The sequence below is a fragment of the Salmo salar genome, chromosome ssa17 (assembly GCF_905237065.1).
Source record: "Salmo salar chromosome ssa17, Ssal_v3.1, whole genome shotgun sequence".
Taxonomy (NCBI): domain Eukaryota; kingdom Metazoa; phylum Chordata; class Actinopteri; order Salmoniformes; family Salmonidae; genus Salmo; species Salmo salar.
In genome coordinates, this window is record NC_059458.1 from 22513484 (window position 1) to 22528618 (window position 15135).

Genomic DNA, 15135 nt, shown 5'->3' on the forward strand with positions numbered 1-15135 from the left:
AACACTCTACTCAGCAAACTGGATGCAGTCTATCACAGTGCCATCCGTTTTGTCACCAAAGCCCCATATACTACCTACCACTGCGACCTGTATGCTCTAGTCGGCTGGCCCTCGCTTCATATTCGTCGCCAGACCCACTGTTTCCAGGTCATTTATAAGTCTATGCTAGGTAAAGCTCCGCCTCATCTCAGTTCACTGGTCAAGATAACAACTCCCACCTGTAGCACGCACTCCAGCAGGTATATCTCACTGGTCATCCCCAAAGCCAACACCCCATTTGGCCGCCTTTCCTTCCAGTTCTCTGCTGCCAATGACAGGAACGAATAGCAAAAATCGCTAAAGTTGGAGACTTATCTCCTTCACTAACTTTAAACATCAGCTATCCGAGCAGCTTACCGATCGCTACAGCTGTACACAGCCCATCTGTAAATAGCCCATCTGTAAATAGCCCATCCAACTACCTACCTCATCCCCATATTATTTTTTATTTACTTTTTTTTTTGCTCTTTTGCACACCAGTATTTCTACTTGCACATCTATCACTCGTTAATTTGCTAAATTGTAATTACTTGGCTACTATTGGCCTATTTATTGCATTACCTCCTTACTCCATTTGCACACACTGTATCTAGATTTTTCTATTGTGTTATTGACTGTACTTTTCTTTATTCCATGTGTAACTGTTGTTTTTTGCCGCACTGCTTTGCTTTATCTTGACCAGGTCGCAGTTGTAAATGATAACTTGTTCTCAACTGGCTTACCTGGTTAAATAAAGGTGAAATATATATATATATATATTTTTTAAATAAAAATCAGCATTCAGGGCTCGACCCACCCAGTTTATAATAATGGTATTCATTAGGCTAGTGTCTCTAGAATTAGAGAATGTATGTGATGGCCTCTAGATGGCAGCATAAGGACATGTTTGTAATTATCTGTCATTGCTCATATGAATTTATGTTCAAAACAAGGACATATAAAGTCATTTCTAAAGCATCATCCAGCATTGTGTACAAGAATGTAGTTGTTTATTTCAAAGTGGTTGCTTCTCATGACTTGCAAGTCAATAAACATGTTGAGAATCGTGGCACCAATAGCAACTGTTTCCATCCTAAATAATTGTAAATATTTCAAAAATAAATGTAATTGCAAAAATAAACATGAGCAACAAATTATTTCTGAAAAAATAATAATCTAAGAATACAATGCGTTGAATTTAAATTTCAGTACAAACACTCGCTTCAAAGTAAATTAGAATGTAGTAATGAAAACAATATTCTCAACCAAAGGAATGCAATAAGTAATAGTAAAAAAATGTACATACCTATTTTTGTAAGAATAAAAAAGTTCACACAGAGTAACAAGTTGTGTATGGTCCAAATGTTTTGTTTTCTGTCAGGTAAAAGAACTGAAGAGTTGAAAACCAACTTCCTGCTCATTGTTGCATTGCATCACCATGTTCATCTCAAGTCTCAAGAAATAACGGGCATGAATTAATGACAAGCTCCGCTCTACTTTGTCAGTACACAGCATATTAACAATTCATATTGAAACTGTGATTTCCTCAAAACATCCACAGGCTCTGAACCATAAACCCTATAAAGTATATTTCTGACCAGCTACATCCAACACTTCAACAGTAGAGCAAAGTACACAATGTTGATCCCCCAAAAAAAGTCTGCAAATCGGGGGGGGGGGGGGTTTGACTGCCATCGCCTGCCTCAGCCGTCACCAGACATTGTCAGGCATGTAACAGTGTCCCCATCTTAAACTAGATCTATGGTCCTCCAATTAAACTGACGCCAACTGAGCAGTGTGATGCCATTTAGCAGGTTTGTAAACATGCAGTGACAGACAATGAACTCTGATGTCACCGTTTTGACTGGTAAAGGAACTTCCTCCCCACAGTGCCACCTGTCCGTGTGGAATATTAGGTGCATAGGCAGGGATTGGATTTGGCTTCTTTGGCTGTGTAACTGGAGGTGAGCCATAGTCACCAGATGACCTCACCAGACATTGTCTCAATGGATTAATAATATGGCAATTTAGAGATCCGGTTCAAGCTAGCCGTTTCCATGTTAATACCATTTCTTTCTTTGTCCTTTCTACCATGGCCAAGTAGTGTCAAGCCAAACCAGTTCATGCTAGCCCTTTCCTCGTCCTTCCTTCCTTCGGGGCTGGTTAGTGGTCAGTCAGTTTTTGAAGGCCCCACAGCGGCTGGCTCTGCAGATGAACTCTTTGAGCATGTTGCCATCGATCTGCCAGAAGGCTGCAGTCTGGGTCACCTCTGTCAGGTGGTTCACACAGAACTTGAAGCAGAACTCCTCCAGGTCCTACAGGGGAGCGATCACATCCAGTCACAGTATGAACACGGGTACAGTATACAGCAGGTCAGCAACAAGCGGCCCGTGGGCCAAAACCGGCCCCCCGAGTGATTTTTTTGGGGCCCCCTTAGTTTTGGGTCAGAAAAGACTAAAGTCACCAGGAATTCAGAAAAAAAAACAGTTTAATGTAAGGTAATCAAGGTATCTTTGTTATTTTTAAATAAAATATATTTTGGGGCTTAGTTGTATCCAATTTTTAGAGTACAACTTATTATAATTATGTTCCAGCACTCCGACCATCTGCTACGCATCAAAAATCGGCCCGCGGCTGAATCTCGTTGCCTACCCCTGGTATAGAGTACCTAAATAGGTATAAGATGGTATACGAGGTCATCTGACTAATATGTCCATAATGACATGGCTAACATCTCTCGTATAAGGCAGCCTCAAGAAGCTTGTGGTAACCAGTAAGCATCTGAGTGGTTAACCCTTATTAGTGACACTCTGTCACAGTGTGTCTCACCTCAGCGTCGTATCGCACGGCGGCAGAGAGCAGAGAGAAGGCGTTCTCCACGGTGATGCCTCTCTTGATGATGTGTTGACACAGACGTTTCAGACGGTTCTCACAGTAGGATGTGGCCAGGTCCAACAGGCCTGAAACAGAGACACACAGCGGCTTTCCTACGGATGGACTTTAACTCAATAAAGTCATTTGTTTTGAGTCTGGGGCCCCGAATGGATCCTAAACAGGATTCCTGGTTCAGTCCAACTCACCGATGGCGTCCTCTGGGGGCAGGTCTACGTTGTCAGTGTAGAGGAACTCCAAGAAGGAGCGGTAGACGGGGTAGGAGAACTGGTCGATCTCAATCACCTCCTTCGTGTCCTCTGTCCAGTGGGACTGGAACATGGAGCGGAAGTGTTCGCACCTGACAGAAACAATGATGGACACTTATGTTGTCGTGTTATGTCTATAGACAGGTTTTATTGTACCTGCTTGGTCCTATTGGAAAGGCTAAAACTAGAAAAGCGACATTTCTTAAAGAAAATGTGTGCTTGCTTCAGCAGTTAAAAAAAATATATTTTAATTAAAATTCACATACCGGATTTTGAGCACGGCCTTATGTACGTGGATGTATTTCCCGTCCACGCTGAACTTGAGGTCGGCCGTCTCAGGGCTGTCGAACTCTTTCCTCAGAGACTGGGCCACAGTCAGGAAGTCATCATACTCTACGACAGAACACAACGCCTTAGCTGGGAATCATGGTGTGTGTGTGTGTGTGTGTGTGTGTGAGAGGGTAATCCTAGACCATTGGTTAGGGGAACCTTCTACTTAGAGGTCAGAAAAAGAAGGAAAAAAACATAAGTTACCTTTAAATACCATTTAATAAATGATCACATTAACTCACCCATGGAGAGTAGCCTCCACATGACAGACGGCGTAGCGAAGCAGGCGAAGACGTCGTCAGTGCAGGAGAAGTGTGTGAGGTGTGGCAGCACGATGGACTGACCCCTACACTGGCCCCACATGTACACCTGGCCGCTCTGGGTCTTACAGGCAGATGTGTGTGTGGAGTGGCACGCCGCGATCTCCACTATCCTGCTGGGGGAAGGGGAGGAGTGTGTTACACACACACACACTCTACCAAGTAACGGTACTCTCCTGTGACTTTTGACCGCTGTAGGAAATTCTGTGATTCTTGAGTGCATTGTTTCTTTACACGTCTCCCTACTCTGTCTCTCTGTGCCACGCCTCTTCAGTGTTTTCCCTTGTTCTTTTGCTGCCTACGGCGGGCCACTCTCCCTCTCCCCTTTAAGACGAAGACAGGAAACACAAAAAGAGAAGGAAGAATGACAGGACACTGCTGAAGTCGCTGGTGTTCCATGAATTTAACTAGATAGGATATACACTACATGTACTAAAGTATGTGGACACCCCTTCGAATTAGTGGATTTGGCCATTTCAGCCACACCTGTTGCTGACAGGTGTATAAAAAAATCGAGCACACAGCCACGCAAACTCCATAGACCAACATTGGCAGTAGAATGGCCTTACTGAAGAGCTCCGTGACTTTCAACCTTGGCACTGTCATAGGACGCCACCTTTCCAACAAGTCAATTCGTCAAATTTCTGCACTGCTAGAGCTGCCCAAGTCAACTGTAAGTGCTGTTATTATTGTGAAGTGGAAACGTCTAGGAGCAACAACGGCTCAGCTGCAAAGTGGTAGGCCACACAAGCTCACAGAATGGGACTGCCGAGTGCTGAAGCGTGTAGCGCGTAAAAATCATCTGTCCTCACTACCGAGTTCCAAACTGCCTCTGGATGCAACATCAGCACAATAACGGTTCATCAGGAGCTTCCTGAAATGGGTTTCCATGGCCGAACAGCCACACACATGCCTAAGATCACCATGCGCAATGCCAAGCGTCAGCTGGAGCGTCATTAGACTCTAGAGCAGTGGAAACGCATTCTCTGGAGTGATGATTCACGCTTCACCATCTGGCAGTCCGACGGATTAATCTGGGTTTGGAGGATGCCAGGAGAATGCTACCTGCCCCAATGGATAGTGCCAACGGTGAAGTTTATGCCAGAATTTATTTTTCGTAGCAGGTTAGGAGAACTTATCCAGCAGGTTAGGAGAATTAGGTTAGGATTAGCTAAAATGCAAAAATATTATACTTTTGACGTCAATTTAACAAACTGTATCCCGTCTAGCCATGACCGTATTCCATGGACACAGAAGGTTGTTGGTTTTATTGTGCCCTCTGTCTTGTAGCTTGATCTCAAGGCCAACCTGAGGTTCATTCAAGAGTGTTATGACATGTTACACAACGTTCAGAGATAGAAATGAACATGACAAATGTCCACGATCTATTCCGAATTAAATCCCAATAACTGGTTTGCATGTTTTCAGTGAAAAGTTCATGCTTGTCAAGTGTCAAAACCATTTGTACCCCAGCCCACAACATAATGGCCCCCTCTCTCCAGTTTTGCTTCATTGTGACAGGGACAATGTAAACTCAGAGAGAGCGATTATTCCAGATCTGGTGTGTGAGCCAATGTTTGGACTATGCAGTGTTACCATATGGACCCACACTGGATGGAATACAACAGAGAAGACAAAAAGAAAAGAGAACTAACCATGGGTCTCTGAAAGATGACAGTATCAACTGGGGCTTTTAGTGGACTGTAGCAGCCACCAGAGCTACATCTCAATCCTGTGAGTGTGTTCTCTCCCTTACCTCTCCTTCTCAGCCATGATGTGTACAGGACTGAGCTGGTTGCTCTTGTTGCCAGTACCCAGCTGTCCGTAGGTGTTCGCCCCCCAGGCATACAGCAGGCCCTCGTCTGTTAGAGCCAGGGAGTGGGCGTAGCCTGACGCGATCTGGAAGACAAGTCCTTAAGGGTTTTACACAGTGGGAGTGGACAGAAACAAGGCTCTGGGCTCAATTCTGTTTCGTATTAGTATGAGTTGAAGTAGACGATTCAGACAGAGACATACAGGTGGTAGTAGTGTACACTAGTGTCCAGTCTTACCTGTAGTACACAGAGACCCTGGAGGGCTGCCAGGCGACAGGGGGTCAGCTGGTTACCGTTGTTGCCCACTCCCAGCTGGCCATTCCCGTTGTAGCCCCAGCCAAACACCTGCAACACACAGGCCACGGTAGTCAGCAATATCTTCCTTTATGTATATGGTGCTATACAACATTTTGCTTTGACTTTCACTGGACCGGAGGGAACTATCCAATATAAACCCATCCCTCCCAAGGGCTTGGTCTCTCACCTCCCCGTTGTCGAGCACGGCCATAGAGGAGGTCTGTCCACAGGCGATGCCCATCACCACTTTACCCTGCAGGCAGTTGGTCACCCTGCGGGGGGTTGGCTGGTTGGCTGTGGCACCTGAACCCACCTGGCCACAGTTGTTGTAACCCCACGCAAACACCTAGCAGATACAATCATATACACACCGACTGTCAACCCTGTACACACAATCACACCTCGTGACCAGTGATCCTAGGTAACCATGATATTAGGTCATGTTCTAACTCTCCCTTTACAGTGCTGAGTAACATATATTTCAACACATCCAAGACAGATATTTAGGGCTACTTTTGGAAATCATTAGTCATTTCTACATCAACCCTTCAATCGTGTGTGAGACCAGGCCAGTGTTCCTGGGTTAGATGCAGCCCTCCTGGACACAGTGAACAGATCGTGTGTGAGACCAGGCCAGTGTTCCTGGGTTAGATGCAGCCCTCCTGGACACAGTGAACAGATCGTGTGTGAGACCAGGCCAGTGTTCCTGGGTTAGATGCAGCCCTCCTGGACACAGTGAACAGATCGTGTGTGAGACCAGGCCAGTGTTCCTGGGTTAGATGCAGCCCTCCTGGACACAGTGAACAGATCGTGTGTGAGACCAGGCCAGTGTTCCTGGGTTAGATGCAGCCCTCCTGGACACAGTGAACAGATCGTGTGTGAGACCAGGCCAGTGTTCCTGGGTTAGATGCAGCCCTCCTGGACACAGTGAACAGATTGTGTGTGAGACCAGGCCAGTGTTCCTGGGTTAGATGCAGCCCTCCTGGACACAGTGAACAGATCGTGTGTGAGACCAGGCCAGTGTTCCTGGGTTAGATGCAGCCCGCCTGGACACAGTGAACTGAGATAATACCTTCCTAACCTGCTGCTGGGACAAACATAAACCACTTAAAGAGACAGACAGCCAAGACAAGTGACTACTGATCAGCCCTGGTCCACTCCACACACTGACAGGCTACACACGACCTCCACCAATACACCACTCACGTTCACCAACAGTGTTTTTATTCTCTTGAACATGATGTACCTAGCAGTAGCACTGTAGCAGTAGCATTAAGATGCTAACATCTTGAAACAGGCTTATTTCAGGGTTACAAGTGCATGTAAAAGGACTTAAACAAGTATTTCCCCCCTTCTATCCCCTCACCTCTCCATCGTGTGTCAGGGCCAGAGAGTGATGGGACCCACAGGCCACTTGTGTTATTTTCTTGTTCTGCAGGTTGGTTGAAACCAGGATGGGTGACACCCCCTGATTGGTGGTCCCGTTGCCCAGCTGGCTGTATCCATTGTGCCCCCAGGCAAACAACTCTCCCCCTGGGAGACAAACACACCAAAGTAACACGGTGCTATTTAAGTAAGCTGCACTATGACAATTATACTGGCTTTTGGTAAAGTTCTAGTAACATGTCAACGTAGCCATTTGGTGGTGGTAAAAACAGGTACGGCAAGTGGGCAGCATACCTTCTGTGGCCAGTAAGACGTGTGGTCCACTGCCATAGCTGAGACTGACCACCTTCTTGCCTCGGAGGAAGTCTAGTTTCTTAGGGACCATGGTGCTCTGACTGTCTCCTGTCCCCAGACAGTTACTGCAGTTCAGCCCAAACACAAACACCTACAGGGAGATCAGCGACAAAGATGAAGAGGAGAAGGCAGGGAGAGGATGCCATTACATGTAATTATATTTATTTAACCAAGAAACTCCACTCAGTAACCATTTCCACTGCTTTCCAGAGACGTCTGCACTACATAAAAACTATAAAGTTATTCTATACAATCGAGACACCCCCAGTCTCACCTCATCGTCCTGGGTGATGTAGATGGCTTCGTTGGCTGAGGTTCCGAAGACACAGGCCTGCCTGATGCTGGAGACCTCCTGAGCCCCCAGCAGGGTGAAGAGGGGCCACTTCCCCACGTCCACCATGGCTGGGTACCTCACTCTGGCTCTCCGCGGTGGGGGGGTCGGGGTGAGGACGGGGGGCACAGGGGAGGGAGAAGCAGGGGCTGTGAGGCCACCACTGTCCCCGCTAACACTGTTACAAGACAACCATCAAAGACAGACACGTACAAAACACTGTGTCTTAGTCTAAACCTCAGGCACCCTGGTTTCAATGACGGTATTCATAAATATGTTAATAATTGCTCAAAGTCTTGTGCAGTAAGTTAGACATGACTTCAGGACTTTATAATGCCATCGCTGGATGCTCACGATGATATCGACATGGTTTTAAATAGTATTGGGCCATACAGACAACATGCAGATGGAGATGGAATGGCTACTTTATTTGGCAAACGTTCCCATCCAGATCTTTTAACTGTCCCATACAGTTGGTTAAACAATTGGATGACTAGCTAGGTAACGTTAGCTAACTACGTAAGTACTGCAGAGACAACGCATCTCTGGCCAGGCACTCTGTTGACCATTGGGATTACAATCGTGAATCTCAGCAACAACAGATGCGGCATCCATTAGCCTCCTAGCTGGCTAACAGTAGTTAGCGTACCTTCTGCCAGGTAGCAAACTAGCTTGCGACATGGTAACGTTCACATAACAGTGACTGGCCAAGCTAGCGATGCACTACGTTGAAGGCTGCACCCATGGCTGTTTACCGTTCGCTGGCTATCTACAAAGCAAGCCAGCCCAGCACCTAGCTGGCTAGATTCAGCGCTGACTAATAGCTAGCAAGCTGTAACGTTACTGTACCTAAAGCATCGCTCCATATCATCAAGAAAACTGAGGAGAGAAACAAGAAAGACACATTTAACCGCTCGACTATTAATAAACCTACCTCAAGTAAATATGTTTTGAAAGCACGATTACCAGAATAAAGCTGTCACTTCGTTGTTGTTGTCGTCGCTGATGTAAGGATGCCAAATGTACTAGGCAGCAGCTTTGAGTTAAGCGATAGGTTTGCGCTCGATCCCCAGTCCAGATCGTTGGTCCAGATGGACACACTGACGTCATGGGCTAAGAGAGGTGCGCTTGGTTTACGTCATCGGCGGACACGGTGGACAGAGTCCACGGTTCAGAAGATTTTAGGACACATACGCCTAGCCTGGGTGCCAGTCTATTGTTCTCTTGCCAACTCCTAACGCAAGAAATGGGAATTAAGAATAAGTTTTCAGCTCTCTGGTGTTTAATTTTTGTTTTTTTTTAAACATAGGCCCAATTAAAATAATAAACATACTTTCCTCCCTTGCGGTAATAATCACCCCACTGCTTTCACCAATCAAACCCTAGATCTGCGCAATGAGGGAGGATGCATTTTGAGTATAGACAAACTGAGAAAGCCTGTTGGTACAGCCTTTAAAAGAAGAATGTGAAAAGACTGGTTCTCATGTGACCGCCATGTTTCTATTCTGAAACTCAAACTCAGTTTTATTCACGTTGAGTGAGTCACCGGTGGGCAGCAGCAAGTGAGCACACCTGACGCTTTCACGCCTACTCCCAGACAAAAATACAAAAACTATTTAAATAGAGAAGAGCCACTGGTTGCACATATCACCGAATCTCCTTTTGTTGATGCAAATCAGAGACTACCGAGGAAGACCCAACAAACTAACATTGTTCAGAAGCAGAGGTGGGACTGCCGTACTTCCTCGTTACCTTCTACCTCAGACCCTGCTTTGCCTAGCCAAGTGTGGCTGTCATGGGGCTGCTTCTATCCAAGATGTACATCAAGAGGACTCCCACGGTTATTCTGATGGGCCTGGGCTCATCTGGGAAGTCCACCCTGCTCTTCAGGCTCAAGACAGGGTTGGTGATGGATACTTCCCCCACCGTGGGCTTCAACGTGGCGACCCTGGATCTGAACAAGAAAACGGCCTTGACCGTGTGGGATGTGGGCGGACAGGGGGAGATGAGGGCCAACTGGAGGTGAGTTGTTGGTTCTGTGCTATTCTATTTCTGTTTTAGCCCAGTACTAGGAACACATCTCATTCCACTAATCATAATGCCTGCTATTAGACTGAACAAAAAATATAAACAATTAACAATTTTACTGAGTCACAGTAAATCAGTCAATTGAATTAAATAGGCCCTAATCTATGCATTTCACATGACTAGGCAGGGGTGTGGGCCTGCGAGGGCATAGGCCCATCCACTGTGGAGCCAGGCCCAGCCAATCAGAATAATGTTTTTCCCTGCACAAAAGGGCTTTATGGGTGGCTGGTCTCAGACGATCCCGTAGGTGAAGCCGGATGTGGAGGTCCTGGGCTGGCGGGGTTATACGTGGTCTGCGGTTGTGAGGCCAGTTGGACGCAATTTCTCTAAAATGACATTGGAGGAAGCTTATAGTAGAGAAATGAACATTCAATACTCTGGCAACAGCTCTGGTGGACATTTATGCAGTTAGCATGCCAATTTCATGCTTCCTCAACTTGACATCTGTGGAATTTTGTTGTGACAACTGCACATTTTAGTGGCCTTATTGTCCCCAGCACAAGGTGCACCTGTGTAATGATCATGCTGTTTAATCAGCTTCTTGATATTCCACACCTGTCAGCTGGATGGATTATCTTGGCAAAGAAATGCTCACTAACAGGGATATAAACAAATTTGTGCACAAAATGAGATCAGGCTTTTTGTGCATATGGAAAATGTATGGGATCTTATATTTCAGCTCATGAAACATGGGACCAAGACTACATGTTAATTTTATATTTTTGTTCAGTGTAGTTTAATCAGGTGTGACAGTTCAAGTCTAGAACAAATAAATGCACATTCTGTCTCCGGTCCCATGATCAGGATGGTAGAGTACTGGAATAGAATAACCTTTTATCCTCAACTAATGACTTGCTAAAATTGCAATATCATTAGCTAGACACTACCCTAGTTCTATAATTGGCAGGTACTACCTGGAGGGCTGTAAGGCTATGGTGTTCGTGGTGGACAGTAGTGACCGGGCCAGTATAGGGGACGCTCAGAAGGCTCTGAAGAATGTCCTGTCCGACGACAACATGAAGGGAATACCTCTGATGGTGCTGGCTAACAAGAAGGACCTCCCCAACACCATGAACATCAGAGAGGTGTCCAACCAGCTGGAGCTGCCCAGCTACAAAGACCGAGCCTGGCAGATCCAGGCATGCAGCGGCCTGAAGGGAATGGGGCTCCAGCAAGCCTTCCTCTCTGTGGCCAAACTCATCAAGAAGAGCTGAGAGGAGACACGTCAGTAGAGATATCACTGTGTGAGAGACACTTGACAAGTCGGAGATACTGACTATATAGTGCACTACCTTAAACTAGAACAATATGAAAGTACCTCAAAAGTAGTGCACTATAAAGGGAATAGGGTGCCATTTGAAATGCAGATTATAACGGAACAAAGAGCCAGGATTCTCAATCCAATGATGAACTAAGCGCAGGATCCATATTTGGGTATTTTGATTGTGCTATCAACATGGTTGAGATTTAACACTTATCACAGCAGTTAAATGTGCCTGCTAAGGGAGACTGGAGAGTATTGTTACACTGTGGAGATGTGGGGAAAGATGGCTAGGGAAAATAATATTTTGTTTGCAGATACATAACTTTATTTATATTAATGATAAACTAATAAAACATGCTAAACCTAATGTAAATGGCATTATTATTTGTGTGTAGCCAGGCTTTTCTGTGTAGTGGGCATGCTAATGCCTATTATGTACATACAAAATAATGTCTATTTCTGCTTCTTCGGGGCTTGGTAGGAGGGGTGAAGTCGTTTGAGTGACAGCCATGACTGCCACAGCAGCAGTCCAGGCACCACCACCCACACCCCACTGAAGAAGACCAGGTAGATACATAAGTAGAGCCAGTGGTCTGTGTTGAGGTTGGGGCTGCCTGCCAGCCAGTCTGGGCAGAAGGTCATCCAGCCTCCGTACAACTCACACACACAACGTGATCTAGACAAAGTGCCTGAAAACAAACATGGAGAACTATTCACCCGGGGGGCCAGACTGTGCAACAACAAGACAAGCTAAAAACACACGTTGACCGTTGAGATTCAAAACGAGGACAAGTTTACTTAGGCTGATAACCAACTTGCGCCCAGGCTATATTTTCCATGTACAGTGCATTAGGAAAGTATTCAGACGCTTGGCATTCAGGAAAAAGAGTTCAATCTTGATTTCATCAGACCAGAGAATCTTCTTTCTCATGGTCTGATCGTCTTTAGGTGCCTTTTGGCAAACTCCAAGCGGGCTGCCATTTACTGAGGAGTGGCTTCTGTCTGGCCACTCTACCATAAAAGCCTGATTGGAGGAGTGCTGCAGAGATGTTTGTCCTTCTGGAAGGTTCTCCCATCTCCACAGAGGAACTCTGGAGCTCTGTCAGAGTGACCATCGGGTTCTTGGTCACCTCCCTGACCAAGGCCATTCTCCCTGATTGCTCAGTTTGGATGGGCGGGCCAGCTCTAGGAAGAGTCTTGGTGGTTCCAAACTTCTTCCATTTAAGAATGATGGAGGCCACTGTGTTCTTGGCAACCTTAAACACTGCAGAAAATGTTTGGTACCCTTCCCCAGATCTGTCCCTTGACACAATCCTGTCTCGGAGCTCTTCGGACAATTCCTTCGACCTCATGGCTTGGTTTTTGCTCCGACATGCACTGTCAACTGTGGGACATAGACAGGTGTGTGCCTTTCCAAATCATGTCCAATCTATTGAATTTACCACAAGTGGACTCTAATCAAGTTATAGAAACATCAAGGATGATCAATGGAAGCAGGATGCCCCCGGAGCTCAATTTCGAGTCTCATAGCAAAAAATCCTTACGTAAATAAGGTATCTTTTAATATTTATTAAATGTTTAAAAAATGTTTGTCCTGTTTTCGCTTTGTCATTATGGGTATTGTTTGTAGATTGAGGGGGAAACAGAATTTAATCAATTTTAGAATAAGGCTGTAACAAAAGGGGTCTGAATACTTTCCAAATACACATTACACCTATGTATATGGTAATAGGTCATTCAGCACATCACATGCTTAAGACAGACACTATAAAAATGTAAATTGTGACTTGCTAAGGGAATGTAAACACTTGTTTGTGTAATGGGACAATTCTGAATGTGTTCTCTATAAAGAAATATGGTACCAATACAGAAATGAATGCCATAAAGCATGAGAAAAGCTTGACAATGAAGCATATTTAGTACCAGTGTTCCTACCTGTAGTGTTTGTCCTTGACGATGGCATAGACAAGCACCAGCGCCAGGATGCCGTCCAGGACCACCGTCAGCAGCTCCAGGGAGACGATGGTGGGGTCAGAGTGGAGCCAGCGCTCATCTGCCTTTCCATACTCCTTCCCTACATGGACAGGATATCTCTTAGAGCAGTATCTCAATAGATTCCTGGGGGACCCCAGGGCCAGAGGGTGCACGTTTTTGTTCTACTCCAGCACTAACAGTGATTGATATTCCATTCCTGTATATTATTCAGTTTAATGTGAGCATTTTAATACTATGTGTCCCCACAACCAGGCTCCAAAGCACATCTCAAACACAGGCACCATTGTTAATTTAATTTATATTTTGCATTAAAAAAAGTTCAATACAGTACTATAAATAATTTTGTTTAATCCTTTTTTTTTTTTACGTTGCACAGGTTAAAGTTCAAAAACAACAAGTGACATGTAAACAAAGGGTCCTTCCTGTATGAACAAACAGTAGAAAAAGTAAAATAAGAGCTGCAAATTAACTTTCTATATTGACAACGCCTTCTCACTCACATCACACACTCACCAAGGTAATGTGAACAATTGCGTCGTAGAAAAGCCACACGAGCACCCATCTACCAGTTCGAGCATTTTCTTCCCCAGATCTGCGCAAGGAGGTATCCCACTACCGGCGAATTGAGCGGCGCAGGCCAGCAGAGAATAAAACGTCACGGGAGTAAAGAGAGATTGGGCTTGTTTAAACGCCGCCTATGCTATTTCTCACAGAAAACTCGACTCAAACCATGCAAATTACTCTTTGACTTTGCAACTATTGTCTCGCCCATAAAGCTAGATAGGACTCATATTTGTATCTGTGCCATTATAGCGTCTGCCTGCCCTGCCGATGCTGTCAATCTCAATTTTGAAGTAGTACATTTTCTTCATGATTGGCTGATCCGTCCTGATGACCCGGTTGGGCATGAGGCTAACAGAGTCATCAGGCGGGATCATTCAATTAAGTTGGAAGTCACACCCAGTTGACTTCATTTCAATGGTGGAAGCCCTCAATGGCACTTCCCATCCGAATATATATTTTGGGCCGCTTAGAGGCCTCTATCATTGTCTTCCCAATGCCCCACAGTGAGAAGTACATGATTGGTTGTCGGATAAATCTCTACACTTGTGGGCCATCCTAAGAGAAAACGAAGGGGGAGCAGAAGTTGGTTAACCAGAGGCGACTCCGCCCAAAATATGTCCGCGTGAAAATAAGCGTTTAAGCAGACCAAGTGAGGAGTTTTGTATGGAGGGGAAGCAATGAGCGTCGAATCTAGTGAAGATACAAGTGAATTGCTATTTTGATAGGTGAGGCTTATTTTATCAAATATACGTTTCATAATACTTAAGTTAAGAGTGTACTGATGTGTCCTGCACGTGACATTGCGACGATTATTTATTTTGATCGGTTGTGCCAGTTCACACGGGTCTCTGCACTGTCATTGGCTAGAATGTTCCCACCTGATCTCGATTGTTAGAGCGGTCAATCGACCATCTTGCCACGCCGATTGTAGATGAAGCCAGGAGAGGGTCAGGAATCAGGACCTCGGACAGCGATTGACAATAGTATAAATAAAGCATAGTATATTTGACTAGTCAAACTTATGTTGTTTGTATATCGTATTTTACAGTGGTGTAAAGTACTTAAGTCGTTTTGGGTATCTGTACTTCACTATTCATATTGACTACTTTTACTTCACTGCACTCCTAAAGAAAATAATGTACTTTTTACTCCATACATTTATCCTGACACCCAAAAGTACCCGTTACATTTTGAATGCTTAGCAGGACAGAAAATTGTCATTTTTCCACACTTA

The 15135-nt window shown here is 45.2% G+C and overlaps 2 protein-coding genes across 7 annotated transcripts; one reads left to right on the forward strand and one right to left on the reverse strand.

Moving 5' to 3' along the window:
• Nucleotides 1–1006: 1006 nt before the first annotated feature.
• LOC106575507 (RCC1 and BTB domain-containing protein 1) lies at nucleotides 1007–14963 on the reverse strand. Of its 6 annotated transcripts, none has more exons than XM_045699033.1 (14): nucleotides 13851–14963; nucleotides 13278–13416; nucleotides 7934–8168; nucleotides 7600–7750; nucleotides 7286–7452; nucleotides 6107–6265; nucleotides 5860–5967; nucleotides 5565–5707; nucleotides 4055–4132; nucleotides 3731–3921; nucleotides 3425–3551; nucleotides 3099–3250; nucleotides 2848–2978; nucleotides 1007–2333 (listed from the first exon to the last, which is right to left on the reverse strand). In XM_045699033.1, exons 1-14 carry the CDS (start codon nucleotides 13897–13899, stop codon nucleotides 2193–2195), a joined length of 1971 nt encoding a protein of 656 aa, XP_045554989.1. In that variant the 5' UTR covers nucleotides 13900–14963; the 3' UTR covers nucleotides 1007–2192. The 6 variants fall into 6 exon arrangements, with proteins under 6 accessions (XP_045554989.1, XP_014007507.2, XP_045554991.1 ...); XM_014152032.2 differs by having other exon boundaries at nucleotides 3731–3924; XM_045699035.1 differs by lacking the exon at nucleotides 4055–4132 and having other exon boundaries at nucleotides 13851–14957.
• LOC106575508 (ADP-ribosylation factor-like protein 11) lies at nucleotides 9444–11709 on the forward strand. Its single transcript, XM_014152035.2, has 2 exons — nucleotides 9444–10012; nucleotides 10986–11709. The coding sequence occupies exons 1-2, from the start codon at nucleotides 9786–9788 to the stop codon at nucleotides 11290–11292; spliced, it is 534 nt and encodes a 177-aa protein (XP_014007510.1). The 5' UTR covers nucleotides 9444–9785; the 3' UTR covers nucleotides 11293–11709.
• Nucleotides 14964–15135: the final 172 nt, after the last annotated feature.

What these genes read in the sequence shown, in the direction of transcription:
- LOC106575507 (XM_014152032.2), bottom strand. Translation starts at nt 13,899, where the DNA reads ATGGGTGCTCGTGTGGCTTTTCTACGACGCAATTGTTCACATTACCTT. An exon ending in GTCAAGGACAAACACTACAG is followed by an intron (nt 8,169 to 13,277) that starts GTAGGAACACTG and finishes GTCTTGTAACAG; the next exon opens with TGTTAGCGGGGACAGTGGTG. An exon ending in GTGGAGGCTACTCTCCATGG is followed by an intron (nt 3,552 to 3,730) that starts GTGAGTTAATGT and finishes GTTCTGTCGTAG; the next exon opens with AGTATGATGACTTCCTGACT.
- LOC106575508 (XM_014152035.2), top strand. Translation starts at nt 9,786, where the DNA reads ATGGGGCTGCTTCTATCCAAGATGTACATCAAGAGGACTCCCACGGTT. An exon ending in GAGATGAGGGCCAACTGGAG is followed by an intron (nt 10,013 to 10,985) that starts GTGAGTTGTTGG and finishes TATAATTGGCAG; the next exon opens with GTACTACCTGGAGGGCTGTA.